This window comes from Lepidochelys kempii, chromosome 27 (genome assembly GCF_965140285.1).
Source record: "Lepidochelys kempii isolate rLepKem1 chromosome 27, rLepKem1.hap1, whole genome shotgun sequence".
Classification (NCBI taxonomy): Eukaryota; Metazoa; Chordata; order Testudines; family Cheloniidae; genus Lepidochelys; species Lepidochelys kempii.
The window spans coordinates 16,940,054-16,964,954 of record NC_136406.1 but is presented as its reverse complement, the minus strand read 5'-3'; the positions used below and the strand labels follow the sequence as shown (position 1 = coordinate 16,964,954).

Here is a 24,901-nt window from a genome sequence, read left to right as displayed (position 1 = left end):
TTCGTTGCCTCTCCTTTTGAAGTAAGACTTTTAAAGTCCAATGTGAGGCTCTCGCTCTGATTCCGGCAAACACAGAATCCAGGAATATACTGACATCATCTCCAAAGTGCCCAGAGAGAGAGCACTCGGCGCGTCCAATGCTTCATCGGTCTAAATTTGTGTCCTTGAGGCATATGTTTGCCTGTATTTTCTTGAGAGGAAAATAGTTCTGGCAGGTTCACTAAGGATACAGGGTGTTGACATGGATTCCAGGGGCTGCTCTGCTGTATTTTAATGGAAACTATTCTGTAACTTAATTGGAAACAAGAGCAGCTCTGTGGGAACACGTGCCATGGCCGCAGTGTCTCCTGCGAGTAATTTATAATAAATGTCACCACTGCCTTGGGCTCGCTCAGTCAGGGGATGAGGCTGCTCACGGCATGGGCCAGACCATTCCCCAAGTGCCCAGAGGTGCTGGGTGCCTGGGGCCTGCTATTCAGAGGCGCTGAGCACCTGCAACTCCAGCTGAAGCTAATGGGAGCTGCAGGAGCTCCTCACTTCTGGCGGGGAGGTGGGAGTGGAAACAGGCTCCATTTGTCTCATGGTGAGCATCCAGAAGTCATTGACCGCCTCCAAAGTTGTTGGCCTTGGGCCTGATTCTGATCTCCTTTACACCAGTGTAAATCTGGAGTAACCCCATCAAAATCAACAGCGGTAGGCTAGACTGTCCAAATCACCGATGTTTAGGGACTGAGATCAGGCCCTGAGTGCAATGGGAACTGTGCCCCTGGGTTGTAGAAGACTGAAAGGACGATGACTAATGGATGTTTGTGTTCACTGAGTATCTTTATCTATGCTGAGGTTTTATAGTGCCACCCATCACCGTAGTATCTGGCCGTCCAGTGTAAAATCAGTAACAATGGCAAAGTCCCTAGTGGATGTCTCCTTTTTCAGGGTAAGACTTCTGGGTAGGGTAGGTTTTTTTCTGGGGGTGGGGAGGAGGTAAGGGGGCATCAGGGTAGGGATTCAGGGTGAAAGGGGGCATCAGGCTTGGGTTTGGAGGTAGAAGTGGTGTCGGGGCTGGGGTCCAGGGGAGTCAGGGTTGAGATGTGGGTCGGAAGGGGTGTTTTTCTGGTGAGTCTTTTATGGCGGAAAGGCTTTTTCAAAGAGGGAGGTTTTATAATGTGTTCTGCAGGCGGTTTTGCCTGGTCTCGTCTGCGGGTTTGTTCTCACAAAGCTCCCTTCCTTTTGGGGGTGATTCTGTAGGCTTTAAACCTGACCCAGAGGTACTATTCAAGTTGTCTGCTTTAGGCGATGGAGGCTCCCCGGGGCTGGAGTTGCATGGGAGAACTCAGCCCCTTGTAGGACATGGCCTCACAGTCACAGTGCTCGGCATCCAGCGGCTCCTGTTGTGCCCCTTATGGAGAGTCTCCGGATGTGCTGAGCCCTGGTGAACGTGTGGCCCTCAGTGGCCAGGCTCATGAGGAGAGCCGCTAAAGAGATTGCGGGGATTACTGTGAATGGGACACTGAGAAGAGCAGATTCCTAGAACTTAAAAAAAAAAAAATTAAAAATCCCTTGTCATGTGTTTGTGTCAGGCTAATTATTTCTGGATTTATGCGTGGGTCGCCGTGAAGGTCATGCTTTATTATACTGACCAGAGCCAACTCGGCATCCAGAGGAGGAGGCCCTGCCATCTCCCAAGCGGTGTCAGGATTTAATTTCAGGGGGATTTTCAAACCTGTTTGTAGCGACTGAGAAGAGCCTTGAAGGAGCAGCGTGGCCAAAGCATGCACAGTGGCTGCATCAGGTTGCATGCCTCTAATCTATTTTGAGAGGCCGGTGGTACAGACAGTGGGGAGCTGCCCGATGCCATCAATTGTAAAAACATGACAGCAATCAAAGGATTCTTCCAGCAGAACCCCCGGGATCGGTTGCCCCCTGGCCACATAGGCGGTGGCCTGACCGTTCTTCCCAAAAGTGTGTCTTTGCCATGTGCTGTGCCCCTGTCTGAGGGGAACGCTGCTGATTCCCGCTGGGCCCTAAATTATATCTGCGTGCGATGGGCTAGCTTGCTTGGGTGATCAGTGGAGCAAGGGCTTTCCGGCAGATCCTTGAGTTATTCTGTGCCTCGGTTTCTCCCTGGTACGATGTGGATAATAGCCTGCCCTGCAGGGGGGTTGTGAGGTGCCCAGATGCTGTGGTGACAGGGGTCTGTGAGCCCCTCAGATAGAGAGTTTAAGGTCCCAGTTCAGCAAAACAGCTAAGCAGGTGCTGAGCCCCACTGATTCAAACTCGTGTTCAGGTGCGTTGGTGAACTGGGGCTTGGGTACATCTGTGTTGCCAAAAAAGCCAACAACCCTATTCCATGGCAGCGAGTCTCCGAGACAGGGTCTGCACCCTCAGGTCCATGCAACGGTGCGAAAAATCGCCAGGTATTCATTCCCACCCGGGCGCCTCCGTGGGTTTCAGAGCCCGAACGGGAACGTCCACGCTGCTGTTTTTAGTGCCACAACACAAGCCCCACCGGCCTGGGCTCTGAGTCTCTTTCCGCGGGTGTTTTCTTGCAGTGTGGACACAGGGACTTGCCCCAGGTCGTTAAAGCAGAGCTGGGACTGACTCCAGAACTCCCCGGGACCTTAACCTCAACCTGTGGCCTTCCCTACTGCTTAGCCCGAGGTATGGAGAGAGACCACAGCAGCATGATCCCGCTCTAGGCCAGCTGCACTGACAGTTACGAGCCTCCACTGCGGGGTTACTGTGACCAGTTCAGCACAGTTCTTATGCTCCTCGTCTGCTGGAGTCCTTAGCAACTGATCCTGAGTGTAGGGAAAAGAGCCACGGAAGAAGTAACATAGGCTGGTTCTATTTCATTTCCCCCCAGCTGACAAATCCGGTGTGGTCAGGGAGTATCTTTCCTACTCCAGAGACAGCGAGAGAGCCGCCTCCTCTCTTCCGTCTGGTCTAGCGGGTGGCAGGCTCATTCTCTGCCTGCTGGCAAGCCTGATCGGGGGGACAGGTTTTCTGCGCGGCGTTTGCTGGCCACGGCCGAGATGAACAAGGGCTGAGCAAGACTGAAGTAGATGCCCTGGAGTTCTGGGAGAAAGATGCCGAACAACAGCGGCTTTTGCCACCTTCCCCTGTGGGTGTAAAGGTGCTCGGGAGGGGTTTACGGAGGTGACGTGACTTTGAGGCATGGTTGGCATCGGATTTTTGCCCCCGTGTAGCTGCCGGTGCAATCCCCGAGTGTAAACTCACTGCCCTGGTGCAGAAGGGGGCTGGCACCTGCGCCGCCTACTCTGCTTTGAAACCCTCAACCCTGGGGCACAGCACTGCAGCCCTGTGCTCGTGTGTAACCAAGACAGTTCAGGGTGCAGTGGGTTGCTCTGCTCTGTCCTTTGTGCTGATATACACAAACTGGCAAGGATCTTGCGACGCCTGCCCTAAAAGTACTGTCCCGCGCTGTTCCCTGTCTGCAGTCTGCATGGCCGAGGCCAAAGGGAACAACAGCCGGATGATGAATCTTCCTCTTCTCCATCTCTCTGATTCTGCCTTTTGCTGCGGTGCTACCATTTTCAGCTGAATCCGTTTGGACTAACTGTCAAACTCTCTGCACACACATTGGCTCTTGCTTCCCCTCCCTGCTGGATGCGAGAGAGACTTGTGTGTTTCCAGGATCTGTCAGTGTTCAGGCAAGATCCGTGTTCCCCGGCCTCATAACAAGTTGCCAGAGGAAATAATGGAGCTAATTTAGTGATGCCGGAACAGGCCATTCCACGCACAGGACAGCGCCCCTTTACCAAACCCACTTTTCCCTCATTTATGATTGTAAAACAGAAGTAAAGTCCTACACACTCTGCCTGGCCTTTTACCGCATCCTTTACGCTCTCGCTCTTTACCCTGCTCCCCCTGGTCCCTGCTGGTCCTTGGTGAAGCTCGTTAAGCAGCTAGGACTCAGTTCTCTACTGCTCCACTGTCTACACCAGTGCAAAGTACTCCCAGAGCGGAATGGGTCAGGTTTGGTGTCGCTCTGGGGTACCAGGGCATGGTGACTGGCCTGGGTTGGGGCCCAGTGGCAGCCTCCACCCCATGTAATAACCCAGATTTGGGTAGAGGCTCCCAGCATTACCAGTATGGATGCTGCTCTGGTTGTTGCATGCAGAAGAATGCGCATGGAGCTGGCCTCCTAACAGAATAAGTGAGACCTCCAAAGCACCAAGGAAGTTATCAGAAGAGGTGAAAAAATTAACCCCCCGCCACCCCAGTGAGTATCCTTCTGGCCTGCTGTGGTTTGTCCTGAGTTAATGCAGAAGACAGCCCACATCATGCTGGTTTTCTGTTGATGCAGAACATAAATAGCCCTGGCACATTAACAACGTGAGATTCACAACCGAGAGTTGGCGATGGTCCCCAGCTGATAGCCACACAGGCATGTCTCAGGACTGCGTTCTGCTCTGTTCCTTGGTGGGGAGAGTTCAACATGTGGGGGAATGTCTGCTTGGAATCACAAAGGTCGTTTACGGATAGGATTTGGCCTGTGATAGTCCTAGGTCTGCAAAGGAGCCACCGCAAACCCCCAGTGCCTTTCTCAGATCTGCCTTGTTGTTTTTAATTTTGGAAAGCTCAGTTAGTGGAACTGGACTCTAATCTCGATTGTCAAGTAACATCTCTTATATTATTGACAATTTATCAGACAAGCTTAGAAAGGGGGGAAAGATGATATGGTTAGATTTAGAAGGAGGGGATAAATATGTCACAACACACGCTGTATTTGTAAATAAAGTCTGTTGCTGTGAATTTTAGCCTCCCACAGAAGGGGAAAGTCTATTTAGGTGGAGGACTGTCTGTTTGTTTGTCACTTGTGGAATCATTGGACACAATCAAGTTTCCTGCTACAGCAAGTCTGATTGTAGTCAAGATTGTTCTGTTTGAAGAAAGGGGGAAAAAAACAGTCCCTCAGCATGGAACTCGGAGGTCTAACGTCTTAATAAACCAGGTTGGTGACTTAGGCCAGTGCAACAGAGTCCCAGCCTGTTTCCCTCTGGGCAATCCTCCTGACCCCAGTTCTCGTGGTTAGAAACCTTCTGCTTGTGAGTGAGTTGTACCCTCTTTGAGCATTTAACCAGGTGTCTGTCCAGAGAGGAGCATTACTTATTTGTATCATGGTAGCGCTTAGGGGCCCGAGTCATGGACAGGACCCCTTTGGGCTAGGCCCTGGACACACCCAAAACACAACATCGCTCTCTGTCCCAAGGAGCTCGAAGGGGTACAAGGATGGCCCAGGCACTGTTGGGCTTGTTGACTCTCCATTGAATCCCAGGACCAGAGAATCCCAAATCTTGTTCGCTGTCGTGGGATGGGGAGAAGACCCCGGCAGAGGGGTGAGGTGACAGCCAGTGTGGTGCATCTTAGGTGATTGCAGACAAAGTCCCGTGTGAATGGCCAAAGGACGAGGAGCAGAGTGAGCTGATGGCTCCTGGGCTGCCAAGCCGCTACCTCCCATGTGCCGGCTTTGGGCCTGGGCTGCTGCTGCCGGATGGGGGAAGGGCCCTTGGGGAAGGGCTCGGGCCAGGCTGCCAAGTCGGGGACGGGAGCAGTCCAGCCAAGAGCTCAGCAGAGGGTTTGCGCCCAGCGCCCAGAACGTCTCTGGAGCGGGGAAAGTGGCGCCTGGATCTTCCATGTGCTGGGCTGTCCTAGGGGAAGCGTGGGCAGTCCTGGCTGCCCGGTGACCTCCCCGCCCTAGAGCCTGCGGACGGGGGCCAAACTGAGTGTGGTTCAAAGCAGACCCTGCGCCTCGGTCCTGCTGTGGTGCCTATCCCTCAGTCTCGGGAGTGCTGGGAGCTGTCACAGTAGCTCTGCGTTCGGGGCCCTGTAGCAGCAATCAGCGTTTTCCGGCCAGGACCTCAGAGCCGGTGCAGGGAGCTTCCCATCTACGCTCTCTTACGGAGCTGATGGCAGGTGCATTCTCCCCATTCTTGGCTCAAGGTAATTGCTACAGTTACAGCCGCGTGCCAGTTGGCACCTGCTCTCCCATGTGATGTTCAGGGCTTTAGGGAAACTTGAGGCACCGAACTTTCACTGTTTGCCCGGGGCTTTGTTCGCAGCTTGCTGTTAACAGCTGATTTAGTGGTGATCGAACCGTGTCCAAGTGCTCCTTGCAATATGAGACACATGTCAGAAATTCTCCCTGGGAGTCTGTTGTCGGGGCGTCTCCTCTCCTAACTCTCTTGCCTCATATAGGAGGAGCGGGGTGCCGGGAAGCACCCAGGCAGGGAAACCGGTCTGTTCGGTGCCATTCAGGTAAGAGCCTTGTAGTGCATTAGATTAATGATGCGAAGTATCGCCTTTTTAAAGCCATTTGTCCTGAACGAAGCTGGGATGAATTTGCTGGAAATCTATCTGTCGTAACTGCACTAAAAGCTACTCCTTAAGTAAAGTGATTGTAAAAAGAAATGGCCGGATCCTTTGCAGTGTCAGTAAGAAAAGCTCCCAAAGTAGCGTTTAATATGGATTTTCTGTTCTGATGGACTTTAGCATTGGGGGGTTTACGGTGGCTTCTGCTGAACTGTAAGCATGTGTCTGTTCTATCAAGAAGAATACATGTTTCTACTGTGTATATAGAAGTTAAGATATTCTAGTACTTCCACAGTGCTTTAGTACCAGGCTTTACATCTTCAAAGTGCTATAAAAATATCAGCTAATTACTTGCTATATGCAAACCGCTTTTAATGGGAATACTTGATGAGCTATAACTGTGATTTACTTCACAAAGCACAAACTGTGAGCCAACAATAATATGAAACCGTTTGGGTTGCATTCATTAGGATTTTTCTTGGTTTGTTGTATATTCCTGGCTTCCTTGTGAGTCTTTGTAAATACAAATATGTTTAAAATTCAGATGCCAAAGGTTTTGTCAGAAGACTCAATCTGGATCATTTTGATTCAATCCCAAATAATGAAAATCAGTCCTAGTTGTTACTAAATTATGTCTGGACTTAAACCACGTGATTTAAACTCCTAGCCATTTTAGCCAGGACTTCGGCGTTTAGCTAAAGCCTGTTGTGTTTGTCCCATGCTTCTTGTCAGAGCTGAATGCTGGAGTAGAATTGGTTTCAAAGTTACTAGTCGTTTGTGGGCCAGATCCTCAGCTGGTGTAAATCAGCACCACTACATTGACTCGAGCTGAGTTATGCCAATTTGCACCAACGATGTGGCCCACTGTTTGTAATTAGCCCGAACTGAGTACCGCAAAATGCCCTCGTGAGGCATGAATAGATGCATCGGATTCTGCACAGATTAAAGAAAGACGAATGTGTCTTCACGCTAGATGGGGCAGTCAGCTTTCAGTGCACGGGGCAATGAGCCTTACACGTGTCGGCATGCACCTCCAGAAAGTGGCTGGAATAAAGCCTTTGCTTGAGAAGGAAGATGACCACAGTTCATGAGAACCTGACCGGATGCTCCAGGGTTTTGTCCGGTAACAGGCCTTCCCTTCCAGGGACACTGAGTGAGATGCAGTCCAGGGAGATCGATTCTTTTAACACATTTGTCCTTTGATCATCTGTGTGTTACTTTCTTGGTGCCTCGGCTCATGTTCATGGCGGGGTGGTTGCCGTGGATCTTCTGTCTAGCACCAGCGATGGGATTGTGTGGTCAAGATTTGAAGCAGGTTAGTATGAAAGCGTCTCTTTGCTGCCTTAGTGCTTGATGCACTGAATAGAAATATGGGGTCCTTGTCATCCTTAACACCATGCACAAGCTGGAACCCACCCTCCGGTGCTCTAGTATTTTCCCTGCCGTTAAATGGGAAAGCCAGCAGAGAGGTTAAGTGACTTGCCTGAGGTGATCCAAAATCAGAGCTGGGTGAGGAATTCAGAAGTTCTCAGCTCCCTGGTGTGCACTCGGGCAGTAAAGCCAGAGAACTTTCTCTAGGATTGTTTCCAGAAGCTGAGTCTGCATCAAAAGTATATTGAGGAACTCTCACTGTTTCTGGGATGACTCTGCTTTGCTCATGCCGATTCAGAGGGACGTTCTGCCACCCGTGGTACTGGAGGGGTGCGACTTCCTATTTGAATGATTTATTATTGGTTTGACCTAGGCACTCTATTGTGCTTGGAACCAGATTTTCAGGTTCTTGGCAGCCACTCACAGGAGTAGCTAGTCCAAGGAATTCCACTCCTACCTAAGCGCTGAAATAAAGGCCAGGCTTTCCAACGGGCACCCGATGAGCTGAGCTCTCCGGAAAATCTGGCCACTTGCTTAACAGCCTAAATGAGAGCGGCGCCCTCTCGAAAACTGGCCCATGGAGCAGGCCAGTCTCCACCCCAGAGCCGCAGCCTATGCCAGGACACATGAGCGGACGAGGGCAGGAGCCGTGAATCTGCACTAGCAAAAGCCAGCTGCCTAATTCAGCGCTGGTTTGGCTCCAGCGAGGGGAGCAACGGAGGAATCGGTCGCTGGTGCTGAATTTTGCAGCCGATTATTGCTGCTGCAGTCCAGGGCCTGGACTTCACCTTGCTCCGGCTTTCGGCTGCTTTCATCTGCTCCCACCCTTGGTTTTGCTCCTGAGGTTAGGAGCTGTCATCTGCTTCCCTCCTGAGGCCGGTTGCAGCCAGGGGGGAAAAGTCAGGAAAAGAGACTGTGTTTATCCACAGAGCAGGGCCAGCAGGGCGGGGGGTGGTGCCAGCTGCCCCACTGCCCATATACCTGCAAGGACAAGCTGGGGGTGGGCACGGAGACTTTCCTGGGCCTTCCTGCTGGGAGTCACAGCGAGGGGCAGGTTAGCCTTGCGCGTGGCTGCGTGGAACCTCTGCTGATAGATTGGCCTGGCCTCCACCATTCCACACCCAGCCCTCACGGGGTGGAGGTGTCCGTTCACCACCAAGCTGGCGGGGGGGATTCAAACTGGTGACCTAGATGGGAACGAGAGCTCGTTTCTGCTGACTTCGTTTAGGAAGGATGGGCTTGTGCTTAAAGCACTGGACTGGGACTTGGGAGATTGGGTTCCGGTTCTGCCACAGCCCCCTGTGTGACCTTGGTCATGTCACTTCATCTCTCTGGACCTTTGCTCCCCCTGTGTGAAATGGGGTTGTCACTTGGTTGGGGCCGCTAACAGCACTGCTGAATATGCTGTGGCTTCCATTCTCAGGGCTGAAGCTGCCCTGACTCCAAAACTCCTGAGAGGATAAAGATGAAACCGTCCCAGTCTGTGTCTCTAGAAAATCAACCACAAATTGGAGTTGGCCTGTACGCCCGCTGCAGCCCGTATGCTGAAATGCAGATGATGAATGCTCTAACCTGCTGTTCCATAGTCATCAAGTTCCGTACATTTCACCCCCCATTAAGTCCCAAATCAATATGACTGGGATTTTCAGCTTCAGGTTGATTTGGCAACTCTCTGGTGGCATCGTAATGGCCCATCGGGGTAATTTAACCCCTGTGTCTGTCTCATACGGTTGGACAAAGATGTTGTGAATCTAGTGAGTCAATTAGGCTTGATAATAGGAGAATGTCCAGAACCAAGAGGGGGAGTTGGGTGAAATCCACTGTGTGTGTTCTTCGTAGGACGGGGCTGGGCAAAATGCAGTGCAGCGCCCCAGCAAAGCTAGTGCAGTTTCGTGATGCTTCTGAGGAAGCTTTGGGAGCGTGCTATGGTGCCTCACCCACTTATGTGACCTGAATTTCCAAAAATAATCCCCCGCTGGGCCTGGCTTAGTAACTCGGAGTTAATGCGGCCGAGCGGGACGCCTGGGGGCTTGTTCTGTGCCTGCTTGGGCCCGCTCCGACAGGAGCGTGGTGAAGAGCCGCGCTCGTTGCAGGGTTGCATGTGCTGATACAGGCACCCTATATAGCATCCTTCACCCAGAGATCCCAGCACGCTTTGGAAACTTTAACAGAGCCTCACGACTCCCCTGCTGGGTAGGGAATTGTTGTGATGTGCATTTAAAAAGGGGGTAAACTGAGGCACAAGATGCTACAGTGACTAGTCCCATGATCAGAGGTTGAAACTCACTCCTGCCTAGAACTAGGCTGAGGCACAACTTAAGCCACCGAAATAAGGCTCCAAGCTTCAGTCCCGTCTAGACCCTGTGTGCAGGGGAGAATTTCGCTCTCAGTAGATAAGCAACAGAGGCGGGAATACAGCCCAGGAGTCCTGCCACCTTGGTCCCACGTACAAAACACACATGGAGGATAAGTCATGATGTTGGGTGGGTGAGAATGTGAACCTCTCTGGGGCTAAACACAGCCTGCTCTCCGGTGGCCTCAGGCAGTTCAAATCCAGGCTCGTGTTCACTCGTGTTCAATGGCTAGGTCGGAGGTCGCTTGAGCATCTGAAAATTCAGATCCCAGACCTAGGAGAGATTTAACTCCATACCTTTCCCCTTAATGTCCATCTGGCTGCTCCGTGGGGGGAGGATGAGCTCTGCAGTTGAGCACTGTCTATAAAATAGTCCATTTCTTCATTTTAGATGTTTAATGCCTCCGGTTCTAAATTCTCTCTCGCATTTGTCCCTGCATTACACCCTGTTGCGATGTGTGCTTCTGGAGTTATTTAAAGAAGAGAGAGAGAGAGACCCGAGGTTATGGACTGTGATACAAGGCTATAAAAATGGCCGTAAAATGATAAACTAGCTGCTACTACGGCATGAAGACTTCCCTGCCTCATGGTTTCTTACTGTATTCAGGGTCTGGAGATGAAGATGTACCATGGAAATCAGCCAAGATGCTGGTGGGGGTTGTAATTCTGCGTTCTTGACTCGGCCTAGCTAATCCAGCTTCAAACAGCAGTGAGGACATAGCAGCTTGCGTGCCAGCCCAGGCTGCGACCTGGAGTTAAAGCTGACGTGCTGTACCCTCACTGGGTTAGCTAACAGCAGTTAAGAACACAGCTTTGTTTGCAGTGGGGATGTAGCCTGAGTCACAATGAGATTTAGGCTCCTAAGTCACTTAGGCACTTTTTGAAAACTTTATCCTTTGTCTGCTTCCATTTCCCAGCTCAGGCTCCCTGAGCAAAGCACAGCAGTTCTCATTCCTTCGGTTTATTTCTTGCTGCCCCCTGGAGCTCTAACTGTGTCTCTGTCTTCCAGGCTCCTGCTGTACCCTCTCCTAGATTTTAAGGCAAGGAGGGATTGTTCCGATCACATAGTCTGACCCAGGCTGGAGAATTGCACCCAAGGGGAGAATATTTATCCCTCTTATTACAAATGGGGAAACTGAGGCTCCAAGAGATGAAGTGACTTTGCCAAGGTCACATAGGGAGTCTGTGGCAGAGCCAGATCTCCTGAGTCCCCAGCCAGTGCCTTAGCAGCAAGACTCACTGTCCTCACTTTGCCTCCCCCCCCCCCCCCCGGCAGAGGTGGGGCTTTCCCTTCCCTGCCCTGTCCATGTTGGCAGCTCAGACCTGGCTGTTCACCAGGCTTCTGCCCCTCATCACACTGCGGGCATTGGCTCATGTGTGCTGGGCAGCCCAGCACCTGCCCCTGGTGCTTTCTCACAGCCTCACCCGTAAATGCCCCGCGGGCGTCACTCTGAGGAGAGAGACTCATGGGAGCACTTAGTGCCTCACTGCCAAGATCTCTGGTGGCATGACGGTCCAGTGACTCTGACCTTCTTTTATTTCAGAGAGATTTAGACATCTGTCAGGGAGCTTTTCATAGCTGTCAGGAGACCGTGCCCCTGTCTTGCCATCTGTGGAGCTAGGGAGGCAATTTCTGGTCTCCTGGGGACCAAAACCCATCGGCTCCAGGGGGGAAAACGCATCTGTCCGCTCTGCGCCAATGTGGAGCTTTTGCTGCCCGCCTGTGACCAGATCTGTCGGTCGACCTGGAATGGTGGCTAAAGTCTCGTGTGTAAAAGCTGTTCCATAGGAATTGCTGGAGGCCCGTCTAGCCCAGTCCTGTCTCCCGTGGCAGCTGCTTCAGAGGCAGGTGTAAGACACCCTGCGGGAGGCAGCCTTTGGATAACCTGCACCCAGAGTAAACTTTTTCCTACCCCCCCATTAGCCAGAGGTTTGTGCCCTGTCTCGGCCTCTGTGCATCGTGTAGCTACAGGCATCGACAAATGCAGAAGCTGACACCGGCAAGCGGCTGTTTAAAGATTGGTGGTGGGAGGGGGGTGAGTAGTGGAAACCACACCTGTTGCACTCAAGCAACCACTGATCTTATTAAGAATCAACTGAAGTTGCAGATCCCCTTGTAAAGTTGTCTCCTGCTGTGAGCCAAGGCCCCCCAAACCCCTCCAGAGGAGAAGGGTGGTCTAGTGGGTTAGGACACTGGGCGGGGCTCCAGCGACCCGCATTCAAATCCTGACTCAGCCACAGATGTCCTGTCTGACCTTGGGCAAATCACTCAATCTACTCTGTGCCTCAGTTTCCCTTCTGTGTACTGGGGATGCTATCTGCCTACCTCACGTGGCGTCGGCGAGGATACACTCCAGTAGTGATTGAGAGGGGCTCAGATATGGGGATGGGAAGTGCCTGGACAGTTCTCTTTTTGGGCCCAGCGAATGCATGTAGAGGACTGAAGGGGTGCACTCTGGCTGGGGTGAATTTCACCTATTTCAGCCAAGCAGTCGGCAGCTGTGAAAACACGAGTCTCCGGAGCTAATCCGTGGGCCCAGATGGGCAACTAATCACCGAATTACAGAGCCGACGCCTGAGGAGCGGAACGAACACGGGAGGCACTGGAGAAGTTAAGTGAATGAGACAGGCGAGCATACGGCTGGAGCAGGCGTTTTCAGTCTTGTAACGAGAGCCGTGACGGGGAGCTGTGCTCTAATCAAGGCAACAGCGGGGCCTTTTTTTAAGACCAGTGAGATTGTTGAGATATTTAGTCCGGATAACGTTCCAATTTTAGCTTGGCTGCCCTGGCTGCAATCATGGTGAAAATACCCAGAACGGTAAAAGGAGGGCATTGGAGAGAGAGACACACACACACACACACACATACACGTACGTCTTGCCACGGCTGCTGTGTCGGGACATGTGAGGCTGGGCTGCTCTGTCCCCTCAAGGTTCACTGGTGTGTTGTCATGCATCCGTCAGGCCCAGATTCCAGACCCTCGTCTCCTCAGAGTTTGTCTTGCTTTGTTGCTGCTTTGTTTCGGCTGAGGCTGGAGGGAGGGGGCTGGGATGCTGGTCCCACGCCGCGGTGGGCTGCAGGGAGCAGCAGGAAAAGGCCCTGTAGTCCCCAAAGCGCTAAACTGCCACTCGAGAGACCTGGGTTCAGTTTCCAGCTCTGCCACAGACTTTCACCTTGGGTGACCTTGGACACGTGACTCCATCTACCGTGTGCCTCTCAGTTCGCCGTCTGTGTCCAAGCTCACAGAGGGCTGTGAAGATCAGATCCAGCAGTGATTCACAGGGACTCGGCCCCCGTCGTGCTGACAGCTGTATCATCAGTAGCACTGTGCCGGGGGCCAGGAACAAGCTGGGGAGATTGACAAATCCCAGAGCTCAGTCCGGTGTGTGTTGTCTGACCCATGGCCATGGCACCGTGGGGCATCTGCACAGCTGCTGTAGCCGGGTGGTCAGCGAAGGGCTGGGGGGGGGGGGGGGGAGGAGCTGTTTCTACAAGGGGGCAGGACTCTGAAGCCCCTGCTGCCCAGGAAGGTGCAGAGGGTGTGCCCAGAGAACGCCAGCATGCAAACAGCGAGCGGTGCTCGCAGCTGGGGGTGCGAGCTGACTCCCCCTCTGCAGGTGCTGTTCCCCAGTGTGTGAAATTCAACCTGGGCATAGGGCCCACCAAAGGCCTAGATACCACTCAGGTGCCACCCAGGCTCTCAGAATAGGGCATAGGTGGTTATCGTGCCTAGACCCCGTGCTTGCCGTCTGCCTGGGAGGGATTTCAGGATTTGCCGCACAGGAACCTCGCCTCCACCTTTCTTACGAGCCTGGCAGAGTTACTAACGGCCCGGCTCTGAAAATTCGCCCCCAGAGGCTTCCTGGCAGTGCCCCTCCGAGACCTTGTGTAGTTAGTTCCCGCCTCCCCGGCCTGTTCTGCCACGGTTGTGTTCTCTTGCTTTGCCTTCAAAAACCAGAGGCAATGGGAGGGAAAAGCGACGAACTGGAGAAAGGGTCACATGAAAAATAAAAAGGGGGGGCAAAAAAAAAAGGTTAAAAAAACAACCCCACCCAAACCCTAAGAGTCCCTCTGAAAGGAATCAGAGGCAGAAAGCGAGAGCTTGTCCTGTGTAAATCAGAGAAATGCACCCGGAGTGGATCCTTTTCAATCACTTGTCACAGTCCCTCTTTCTGCCCTGTCCTTCTCTCTGCTGGCTGCTCCTGGGTGTACAAGCAGAGGCAAGCAGCAAATCCCAGACGTGTTTGCTGGCTGCTGGGTCAGTCGATAATGCCTACCTGCCTCTCAAGCACCTCTGAGCATCCCAGTGCAGCTGGCACCATGGGTTATCGTGCATTGTGGTTAGGTACCGTACATTGCAGGATTCCAGAGTTGGCAGAGCAACGGTTTTGTTGTTTAACTCCTTGCTCTTGCAGCAGGAAAACTCCGTTCCACAGCACCTATGGCAATCACAAGTGTTCAAAACCCATGAGTCAAAAATCACGAGACTGGCTTAAAAATCGTGAGTTGTTTTTTTTTTAAATTACATTGTGGGTTCTTTTATTTTGAGCCTTTGGAGGAGGTCACGGTTTAGTTTTCCTCCACCAGGGGTAGGTACTTAAGGGAAGACCCACAATGCCACGAGACTCGTGATAGACTCATGAGAGATGACTGTGACGAAGCAGGACTGTTCTTAATGTTTCCTCTGAATAGTGTGGGGGTGCCTCAGTTTCCCCTAGGCAGTTCTTAAGTATATAGGGGGTGGGGTGTGTGATCATTGCAGAGCCCTAGAGGGCAGGTGTGTGCAGGGGTCTGGACACAGAGAATGGCCGACACCCTGTTTCCTGGCAACTGATGGCCTGGGCCTTCCCTCTCTGCAAGGTGAGAGCTAAAGAGTTGGAGAACAAAGGAATCAGGTGACCTCCTGGCCCGGGGAAAGGGACAAAGCCCAGAGGAGGAGGGGCTGGAGGGTGAGTCAGTTTGGGGCTGGCTGGGACATGGAGTGAAGTCTCCCATAGTATTCTTGTCACCAAGTTAAGGAAGTATGGGCTGGATGAATGCACTATAAGGTGGGTAGAAAGCTGGCTAGATTGTCGGGCTCAACGGGTAGTGATCAATGGCTCCATGTCTAGTTGGCAGCCGGTATCAAGTGGAGTGCCCCAAGGGTAGGTCCTGGGGCCGGTTTTGTTCAATATCTTCATAAATGATCTGGAGGATGGTGTGGATTGCACTCTCAGCAAATTTGCAGATGATACTAAACTGGGAGGAGTGGTAGATACGCTGGAGGGGAGGGATAGGATACAGAAGGACCTAGACCAATTGGAAGATTGGGCCAAAAGGAATCTGATGAGGTTCAATAAGGATAAGTGCAGGGTCCTGCACTTAGGACGGAAGAACCCAATGCACAGCTACAGACTAGGGACCGAATGGCTAGGCAGCAGTTCTGCGGAAAAGGACCTAGGGGTGACAGTGGACGAGAAGCTGGATATGAGTCAGCAGTGTGCCCTTGTTGCCAAGAAGGCCAATGGCATTTTGGGATGTATAAGTAGGGGCATAGCGAGCAGATCGAGGGACGTGATCGTTCCCCTCTATTCGACATTGGTGAGGCCTCATCTGGAGTACTGTGTCCAGTTTTGGGCCCCACACTTCAAGAAGGATGTGGATAAATTGGAAAGAGTCCAGCGAAGGGCAACAAAAATGATTAGGGGACTGGAACACATGAGTTATGAGGAGAGGCTGAGGGAGCTGGGATTGTTTAGCCTGCAGAAGAGAAGAATGAGGGGGGATTTGATAGCTGCTTTCAACTACCTGAAAGGGGGTTCCAAAGAGGATGGCTCTAGACTGTTCTCAATGGTAGCAGATGAGAGAACGAGGAGTAATGGTCTCAAGTTGCAGTGGGGGAGGTTTAGATTGGATATTAGGAAAAACTTTTTCACTAAGAGGGTGGTGAAACACTGGAATGCGTTACCTAGGGAGGTGGTAGAATCTCCTTCCTTAGAGGTTTTTAAGGTCAGGCTTGACAAAGCCCTGGCTGGGATGATTTAACTGGGAATTGGTCCTGCTTTGAGCAGGGGGTTGGACTAGATGACCTTCTGGGGTCCCTTCCAACCCTGATATTCTATGATTCTATGATTCTAAGTGCAGATGGGATTGTCTGGCTCACTGCCCCCCAAAATGGACCCAGCTGAGGGGTCCGGTTCTCTGCACCTACAAGCTCTGTGTTAGACCATGTTCCTGTCATCTAATAAACCTTCTGTTTTACTGGCTGGCTGAGAGTCCCGTCTGACTGTGGAGTTGGGGGGCAGGACCCTCTGGCTTCCCCAGGAGCCCCGCCTGGGCGGACTTGCTGTGGGAAGCGCACGGAGGGGCAGAGGATGCTGAATGCTCCGAGGTCAGACCCAGGAAGGTGGAAGCTGGGTGAGCTGTGTGTCCTGCAGACAGGCTGCTCACAGAAAGGAGACTTCCCCAGAGTCCTGCCTGGCTTCATGGGGAGCAGTTCTAGAGCATCGCCCAGGGACTCCGTGACAATGACAAATGCTCTTTCCAACTTCACGAGCAAGAGTCTGAAAAAATTAGCCTAGCGGTGGGCTCCTGAGTCCCTCCACCAAAATAAGTGGCCCGATTTTTAGCAGTGCCACATACCCACCAGTTCCCATTCACTCCAGGGTGCAGCGGTTTTCAAAACACAGCCGCCTGTGTAGCTGGGTAAATAAGGATTTAGGGATTACGAGCCTGCCCGATTGTATCACTTGAACGGTACAGCTGTAGTGAAGCCGGTACAATGCTTCTGTAGACAAGACCTCCCTGGGCCCAAAGCAGGTACCAGAAGCCAGCGTGTCCGCTGTGTCCAGCGGAACAGCAAAGCTCCAGGCCTCTCCAAGCACCATAGCTCATTCTACAGCTCGAGAGCCGCCCAGGCTTCCTCTGGAGTTTGTTGTGATTGAGATATATCAGGGCCTGGGCCTGGGAATATTGGGAAAGCTCTGAAGTGGGCTAATGATGGATAACTCCCCCCGCCCCCATCGCCCACACCATAAGGTTGATTGTATTGTGGAGTGGCATTACAGTACGGTTCTAATTATTGTTCCGTGTCACTATTATTGTTCCGTATCACTAATTCATCTAACCATGTTCTGTTCTGTGAAGGTTTTTATACCACCCTTAGCGCCGTCGTTTCTGAGAACGTTTCCGTCGTGCATTAAGTGACCGGAAGGACCTCAAGTGACTGATGTCAGTCACTTCTCTCCGCTCTGCCCAGGGGAGAAGTGGGGGAGCAGCCTGCTGTTTGGGGTTTTATTTTGGGGGCAGTGATGTGGGCACCATGCTGTGTGTGTGAGCGAAAGCTGGTCGGAGCAGCGCGCCTGTCGCTTGGAGAGGATGGTGCTGCAAGGTTGGATGGTTCTTGGTCTCTACAGACGTTCGTCTCCTGTCTCACACTGGTCCCTGGGAAAGCACCGTGTCCGTGCTGCGGACAGCTCTCCTGTGCCTGGAGCGTGGGGTTGTCCACCATGTTCCTTGTCCTGGAGCTTCAGATGATCTTAGCTTTGGAGATAAAGGCCAAGACCTTGCCCGTGACTTGCTGGTCCCTGGAGGGCTGGCCTAGGGGGCGTAGAGCAGGTGGACGTGCTGCGATGTTCTGTACCGGTTGGGCTCCCTGGGGGCGATGGCTTCGTGCCCAGGTGTAGCGCGTTGCTGGAAGCTGACTGGAGCTCTCTGAGTCACCGTTGGCTCAGGGTGAATGCAGCCACTTCCCTGCAGGCCTCAGGCTGCAGATGGCCCATCCCCTGCCACTTGTGCCTCCCCGCAGCCTAGTTCACCATTGCCGCCTTGTGCCATTGCGTCTGCCAGCAGGCAGTGTGACGTGCTGCCGAGTCAGGACGATGGTGTTTCACGCTTGCTTTGCCCTAGCATGAACCACAGTGTGTGCTGCACAGTGACGCTGAGCAAGGCCAGTGGCCATGCCCCATGTTCTCCCGTCCCCATTATTGCCAAGGGACACGTGCTTTGTTATCTCCTGTTTGTCCAGACGACTCCTTCCCTGGCATTGGGAGGCCGCTTCGAACAGGGTGGTTCAGGACGGTCACCCAGCCGTGTACAGACCAGGATTAATTGAGAGGTCGTCTTTTACCAAGGTCGTCTTCTACCTTGATTAATGGGCCTCCTTGGTCCTCTCTCCCAGTATCTTCACACGAGCTTTTCCTATTCCACTAGGGCCGTGTTAACTGCCTCGGCTTTACTGCTGCCCTGCTCCTTCCCCTGCAGCCATGACTAGCTCAGGATGCTGCACCCCTGCTCCTCCATTGGAGGTGTGAGTCCAGTCACGTCCGCATGGAGACGTGTTGGCTGCTGCTGCTTCCTTGGATTTCCCCTTTGCAGCCTGCTGTGACTTCATGACGGTGCATGAGATAGAAACATAGGCTCTATGTTTGTACAGCACCTAGCACATGCCTGGACTCCTAGGTGCTAACACAGTACAGAAAATAATAATAATAATAATTTGGGCATTAAGTCTCATAGCACATGTACTACAGACCCTGGCTCCTGGAGTCATGGGAGTACACCGGCTCTCAGCCTTCATTTCACTAGCTTTTATACTTGCAAAGGAAGGCTGGAAAATGTGATTCGAGTGTCACCGATGTGGCAACATCTGCCTGAGTTTGCAGAGAGCCTGAGACAATTGCTCTGAACTGTGTAGTGCATTTCAAGAGGGTGTTAACTCCAAGACCGCTGCTCTGGGGGGTGCTGGCAACCCCAACCCAGTAGAGGACTGTGTGAGTGGCAGTAGGGGGAGAGTGCGGTGGGCATAGCCCCCACTCCAGCAGGGACAAGCAGCTGGTGGGTACATGCTGCCTCCCACACCCCCTGCTGCCATTCCTGCTGCTTTCCCTGGGGTTCTCGTGTTGCTGCCCTGGCCTCTTGGGGTGGGAAGCCCCTGCCACTCCTAGTGGAGGGTGGGACAACGGGGTGGGGTCTTGGGGGAGTGACTCTGTCCCAAGGGGTTCCAAGGCCCCCTATTGCCATTTGCCAGACCTGGTCCCAGCCTTGCCCACCCTGCTCCCTTTCCAGCAAGCTAGGCACACTTACAACTTTTGCCATCTCAGGGGGAAAAGGAGAGTGTTTGCTCCCTCTTGAGGCTGCTGGGAGGTGCTGCGCCCTTGCAAGGGAAGAGCTGCTGGACGGGCGCTCGGGATGGGACGGCCCAGACCGTGGGTTCGGTCAGTGCCTTTCTCTTGCTGCTCCTCCCAGGGTTTTTAAGCTATTTCACCAGTGCAGCGGTTGCTGGGAGTCTTTCCAGCTGAGCGGGGCGTGAGCCGTGCCAGCCAGAGCCGCCGGAGGGGCTCAGCGTCTCTGAAAACCTGGCTCTGCCGGCGTCCCAGGGTGGGCTCTGGAAAAGGGAGCCCCACAGAGCGTGTGGGGTTGGCGAGGGCGTAGGGGAGGTCATGGGTCTCTTTGTCAGTCACCTCCTCTCCCCCTTCCCCTGCTCCGAGAGGCCTAGAGAAGCGTTTCGGAGCAGAGGGAGTCGGTGCAGGGGTCGCTGGGGGACAGGCTCAGGCCTGGGTCGTACAGGAAGTCGGATGAGATGGCCTGGAACTCTGTGACCCTGACAGGAGACACCCCGGCTCTGCAGATAGGGTGGGGGAGGCCTCTAGACCAGGGGGCCGGGCAGGGCAGGGCAGCCTCTGACCTGCGCTGGTCACTGCGAGAGCTCACTAACGGGACACAGCGCCGCCGGGCTCAGGGCTCCTGGGTTAGCAGCACTGCCCGGCGGAGGGCTCCTGAATGGGCCCGGTAAGGGGTGTCGTCCTGGGCCTGTATTAACAGCACCGCTACTGCTCGGTGCTTACAAAAACACCGTCCTCACCTGTGCCAGGTGGAGCTCGCCCCCCTGGTGACGGGACTGTTCCCAGGACTCCAGGGATGGGAGCAGGTGACTCGAAACCAGGCCTGCTGGGAGTTGAAGGCCAGGGGGGTCCAGTTCTCTGGGGCTCCCAAGCAGTGAGGTCTCTGCAAGGGGCCTGGGGAAGGCTCGGCAGCAGGGTCTGACAGGGATCTGGAGCCCAGCTGGGAGGGCTGAAAAGGACTGTAGGGCGGGCGGGTGGGGAAGCCCTGATAAAGCGCTAGGAAGCCTCTCTGAGCCTAGTGGCAGCTGCTGACGTGGCTCGCTGGGGATATGAGGGCTGGATGGTTCTGTGGAGTGTTTGATGGGGGTAAACAACACCCACAAGGGGAGAAGTGTGGCAGAAACACCAGCTGCCGTGGTTTGTTTGAGGCAAAATGGAAGGAAACTGAGGCAGGGCCTGGAGCCAGACCTGGGAAGCCCTGCTACAAGTATCTTTCAGCAAAGGGCTTTTAAGAGCCTTCAGCCTCACAACCCCGCCACTGACTGGGTAACACAGTGTCCCTGTTCGGTGAAGGGGCTTGTCCGAGTGCCCCAGGTTAGATTCAGGACATAGCCAGGAACAGAGCCTGGAGGTCATGGACTAAAGGCTAGAAACTGAAGCAATCCCCGGCTCTGGGAGGGAGTGGGGTCTGGTGGATTAGAGCAGGAGGGGCTAGGAGCCAGGACTCCTGGGTTCACTCCCCGGCTCTGGGAGGGAGTGGGGTCTAGTGGGTTAGTTTGGGGGGGGGGGGCTGGGAGGCAGGAGTTCTGGGTTCTGGCTCTGTGTCAGAAAGGGGAATGGGGTCTAGTGGGTTAGAGCGGGAGGCTGGGACCAAGTGTGTTAGGCGCTGTACAATCCTAGAATAATAGACAGCCCTTGTCCAAAGGAGCGTGCAGCCTAAGCAGACAAGATGGACAAAGGGCAGGGAAAGGGATAGAACATGCAAGGAGAAATACAAACTTACGTTCAACCTGAAGTGACAGGAATCCCCGATTCTCTGTCACATCCAGGAGGTCAGACTAGATGATCAGAATGGGCCCTTCTGGCCTTTAGTTGGATGAATCTAAGTGCCCGGTTCTGTGCTCTGACCACTAGACCCCCCCCGGGCTGAGTAGCTGCTGCTGAGCCAGTCGATCCCATATAACGCTTCCTGGTCTCAGGCACGAGCTTGTCTAGTAGGATGCAGGGACCTGCCTCGTGTCCCACAGACAGTAGCAGAACCCCTCTGTCCAGCTGGTCTTTGCGCTCCCCCCGAGGTGTCTCAGGCTGTCTGTACAGTGTGAGTGATAAACACCAGCTGGGGCTCTATCTTTCTCACCTTTTCGGGGCCCGCCTTTCAAGGGTGGCAAATGTTCCACGGGCCCCCAAACTGGGGTGCAGCCGAGCTGCTCCCTCAGTGCTGGCACATCTCGGAGGGCACCATTTTTCATTGTCACAGCACCACTGGGTGAACGAGCTCCTCCCTGGGAGCGGTTTCCCGGCTCCCCCTCAACTATCCTGTGCAGGGCTAGCTCCTGCCGACCCCCCAGACACGGGGATGCCTGCGGACCGAAGATGATTTCAAGCTCCACCAAACATGGCCAAAGTACCCCAAAAAACCAACCCCCAGCTCAGCCCAGTGTTTGAGTTGAAAGGGGGAAAGACCACACACGGCACAGAAGCGTGTGGTGGGGGCGGCCATCCTTCTATTTAAAGGGGCCTCCAAGTCGGAGCTGCAAATCTTACCTTTTGGCACCTCCACAGTGTCAGAGGCGGCATTGGGGACGTAAGGGCCAAATGGAAGGGTTTGGGCTGGCAGGTGCGATTAGCTGTGAGTGCAAAGCAGTGCCCCACAAAAGAGGAGGCTGTGATGGGCGTGAGGGTGGGTGAAGAACCCCCCATTTAGCACAGGCAAGTAAACGATGTCCTTGCAGTGGACGCTGAGCTGGCTTCAGGCAGGAGCCTCTTGTACTCTGCTTGCTCCCTGGGAGAGATTAGCTACTCGCCTCCAGAAAGCCAGAGGACACCGGCCATCCCTGGGGAGCTTAGAGGTCTGTCATTCACACCAGGATTGTTGCTGGTGTCAGGGAACTTTAGGGAAGTTCCGTCTTTCCCCATCCCAAGCCCATTGTATCCTCCCGGAAATGCACAGCTACCCACAGCTTATGCATTAGGTAATGCCTCATGCCTAATGCCAACTCCCTGAGCTGTGAAGGCTGTTCCTGTTGCTTTGGGAGCCTCTGCCGTACCCCTTCTCCTTAGACCCAACTCAGAGCGAGACCCTAGGCAGGCAGAGAAGCCAGGCAGGTGTGTGACCTAAACCTGCCTTGTCAGTGCAAGGTAATTCCCACCTTGCCTGGACTCAGTCCCTTTAAAATCCAAGCACCCGCTCACTGGGGGTGGGGGTTGTGCTTCCTCCCGTAGATATGAAACGACCGCTGAGCCTGCCCCACTCTGCTGAGAACAGGACCCACCTGGCCGAGACGGCGGGGAGCCAGTCGGAGCAGCGCACGAAGCGGGAGAAGAAGCACCAGTCGTTCACGCTGTGCGAGGTCTGTAACATCCAGCTCAATTCGCCTGCCCAGGCGCAGATACACTACAATGGAAAATCCCACCAGAAACGCCTCAAGCAGCTCAACAAAGGGAAGATGCCGACGGGCCAAGGTGAGGGGTCGGCCGGCAGGGCTACCGGCAGGGCAGCTGGAGCCCGGGGGCGCTGGGAAGGGCTTGCCTCTGTCGCCCGGCCCCTGTCCTTATGGGCGTAAGTTGGAGTGACGAACGGCCCGGTTGCGTGGCTGGGGTTGCTGCCCTGGACTCCGACTGCTGTTGCATATAAAAACCTACCGTCTCGGCCATCGCCAGCCTGCCCCAACAAATCCAGCCAATCAGGGGGTGGGAGTTAGGGGGATACCCCAAGCCCCCAGATAAAGGAGCGTCTCCGCCTCCTATTGGACGCCGGTCGCTCGCTAGGATCTCTGAACCCAGATGTCTCGGTGACCGTGCGGCCTGAGTTTGCCGCTCTTCGGTGTCCGCGTGCTGTTCCCGTGCGTACACGAACGCGGTCGCCAGCCACTCTGGTTTGGTTTGGGTGCCTTTTGCGCAGCTGCTGGAACTAGAGGTGCTGTGGGGGCTGCCGCGCCCCCTGGCTGGACGTGGTTTCCATCATATCCAGGGTTGAGCGTTTGGTTCACTGGCTCTCAGCCCCCCCACTGAACACATTGGCCCAGCACCTCTGGCCTTTTGTGCACAGGAATGGCCATGCCGGCCGCCCTGGGGGATGGTGTAGCTGTTACGTGGCCAGGTTGCCCTGTTTGGATTCGGACAGTCTCCTCCCCTGGCGACAGGGCTACCTGTTTAGTGGCGTCATTTTATGATCTAGTTTCCCAGCACACCCATCTTTTGTAACTACCTCATGCCGGTTACCTTCGGCTGGCGAAACTCATTCCGTGTTGGTGCTAAGGGTGAAGGGTCAGTTTTCACAAGCACCGACATCACTGTCACAGGCAGGTTGGCCCTTGAAGGGGAAATGGGCCCCACTCCCCCGTGACACGACCTATTTGCTGCACCAGGTGGGGAGAAATGAATTGTCAAGCGAGAGCTGGTCCTGTGACAAACCTGGGTGCTGCATAGCCATCCCTGGCCAGGAGGGGACACTCGAGAGGTGCCTGACCCTGCTTAAATGTCCCTTTTCAAAAGCGAAAAGTCAGTGGAAGTCATTGGAAATCAATAGGACCTAGGTGCTTCTGAAAAGTTTCTCCTGCAATCCTTCTGCCCAGGGGTTTTGGAAGTGGTGACCTTAATAAAGCACCGTGAGGTACTGTGCAGTATTCACACAATGCTAAACGTAGATCCCTTAAATCCACCACAGCTGTCTTTTATGTTAAATTCTTTGCCATTTGTACTTTTCTGCTGCTCCATTTGGCTGTGCGTCGTCAGGGCTCAGCATGGTGTTTGCACTGACGGGTCAGTGGACTGCTGACGGGTCATTGGTGAAATGTGTGCCGTTGTCTGTTGTTAGCTCATTTGGAGTCTCATGGTAAGCAAATAGTGATTTGTGACCTGCTGTGACATTGTCACTTGATATGTTTATACCATAAACTGCTCAGTTAAAAGCCAAGAGGTAATCTTTCCATTTAATTCAAACAGCTCTGCACCTGTGTTAGACCCAGGGCTATCAGGGAGTTCATGTTTTCCATTTTTGCTTCCTGTATTTATTGCCAAATTCACAGCTGCATAACTTATCTTAGCTGGCAGCCATCATGCTTGTCCTGAATAGAACTTGGTGGGCATTGCTCTTTCACTTCTCCATGTCCAGATAGCCACTGGGTTGTGCTTAGTACATCTGATTTGGTGCCATATGGTACTGTGATGTAAAGTCCTTCGCAGAGAATTCCCATCGTGTGCAGCAGCTCCTCGTACAGTCCCAGTCAGACGGTGCATGGAGGTGTTCTGGTTTTCCACCTAGAATTCTTCTATCAAACTCTTGTACGGTTGGGTCACTTCGTGTTTCTCATTTTGTTTTGCGAATGGGGAGCACCTCAGTTCTCTTCAAAGGCCTTTTCCTGCTGCTCCTCGCTTTCGCTAGACCATAAAATGCATCCATTGACGCGAAGCTCTTCACCAGAGCCCTTGTTTCACATTTACCCAGTGTGTTTGCAACTTCCTGCCCATTTTTCCGCAGTTTCTCTGTAAGGCCTGTTTCTGCCTCCGCTGATTTCAATGAAACCGCTTACAGCCAAAACCAACCAGTTGCATTTCATAGAATCATAGAATATCAGGGTTGGAAGGGACCTCAGGAGGTCATCTAGACCAACCCCCTGCACAAAGCAGGACCAATCCCCAATTAAATCATCCCAGCCAGGGCTTTGTCAAGCCTGACCTTAAAAACTTCTAAGGAAGGAGATTCTACCACCTCCCTAGGTAACGCATTCCAGTGTTTCACCACCCTCCTAGTGAAAAAGTTTTTCCTAATATCCAACCTAAACCTCCCCCACTGCAACTTGA

General features: G+C 53.5%; 1 protein-coding gene across 5 annotated transcripts in view; it reads left to right on the top strand.

The window, feature by feature from the left end:
- Nucleotides 1-24,901, top strand: part of LOC140904058 (zinc finger protein 385C) — a 195,057-nt gene that overhangs the window by 51,009 nt on the left and 119,147 nt on the right. For 3 of the 5 annotated variants that reach the window (XM_078850756.1, XM_078850755.1, XM_073326283.2), the window contains exon 2: nucleotides 22,322-22,561. The exons of 1 other annotated variant lie outside the window; for it this stretch is intronic. In XM_078850756.1, the coding sequence (XP_078706882.1) occupies nucleotides 22,322-22,561 (240 nt within the window). Of the gene's footprint in view, nucleotides 1-6,209; nucleotides 6,280-22,321; nucleotides 22,562-24,901 lie in introns of those variants that run through there. One more of the 5 variants, XM_073326281.2, reaches the window with a different exon arrangement.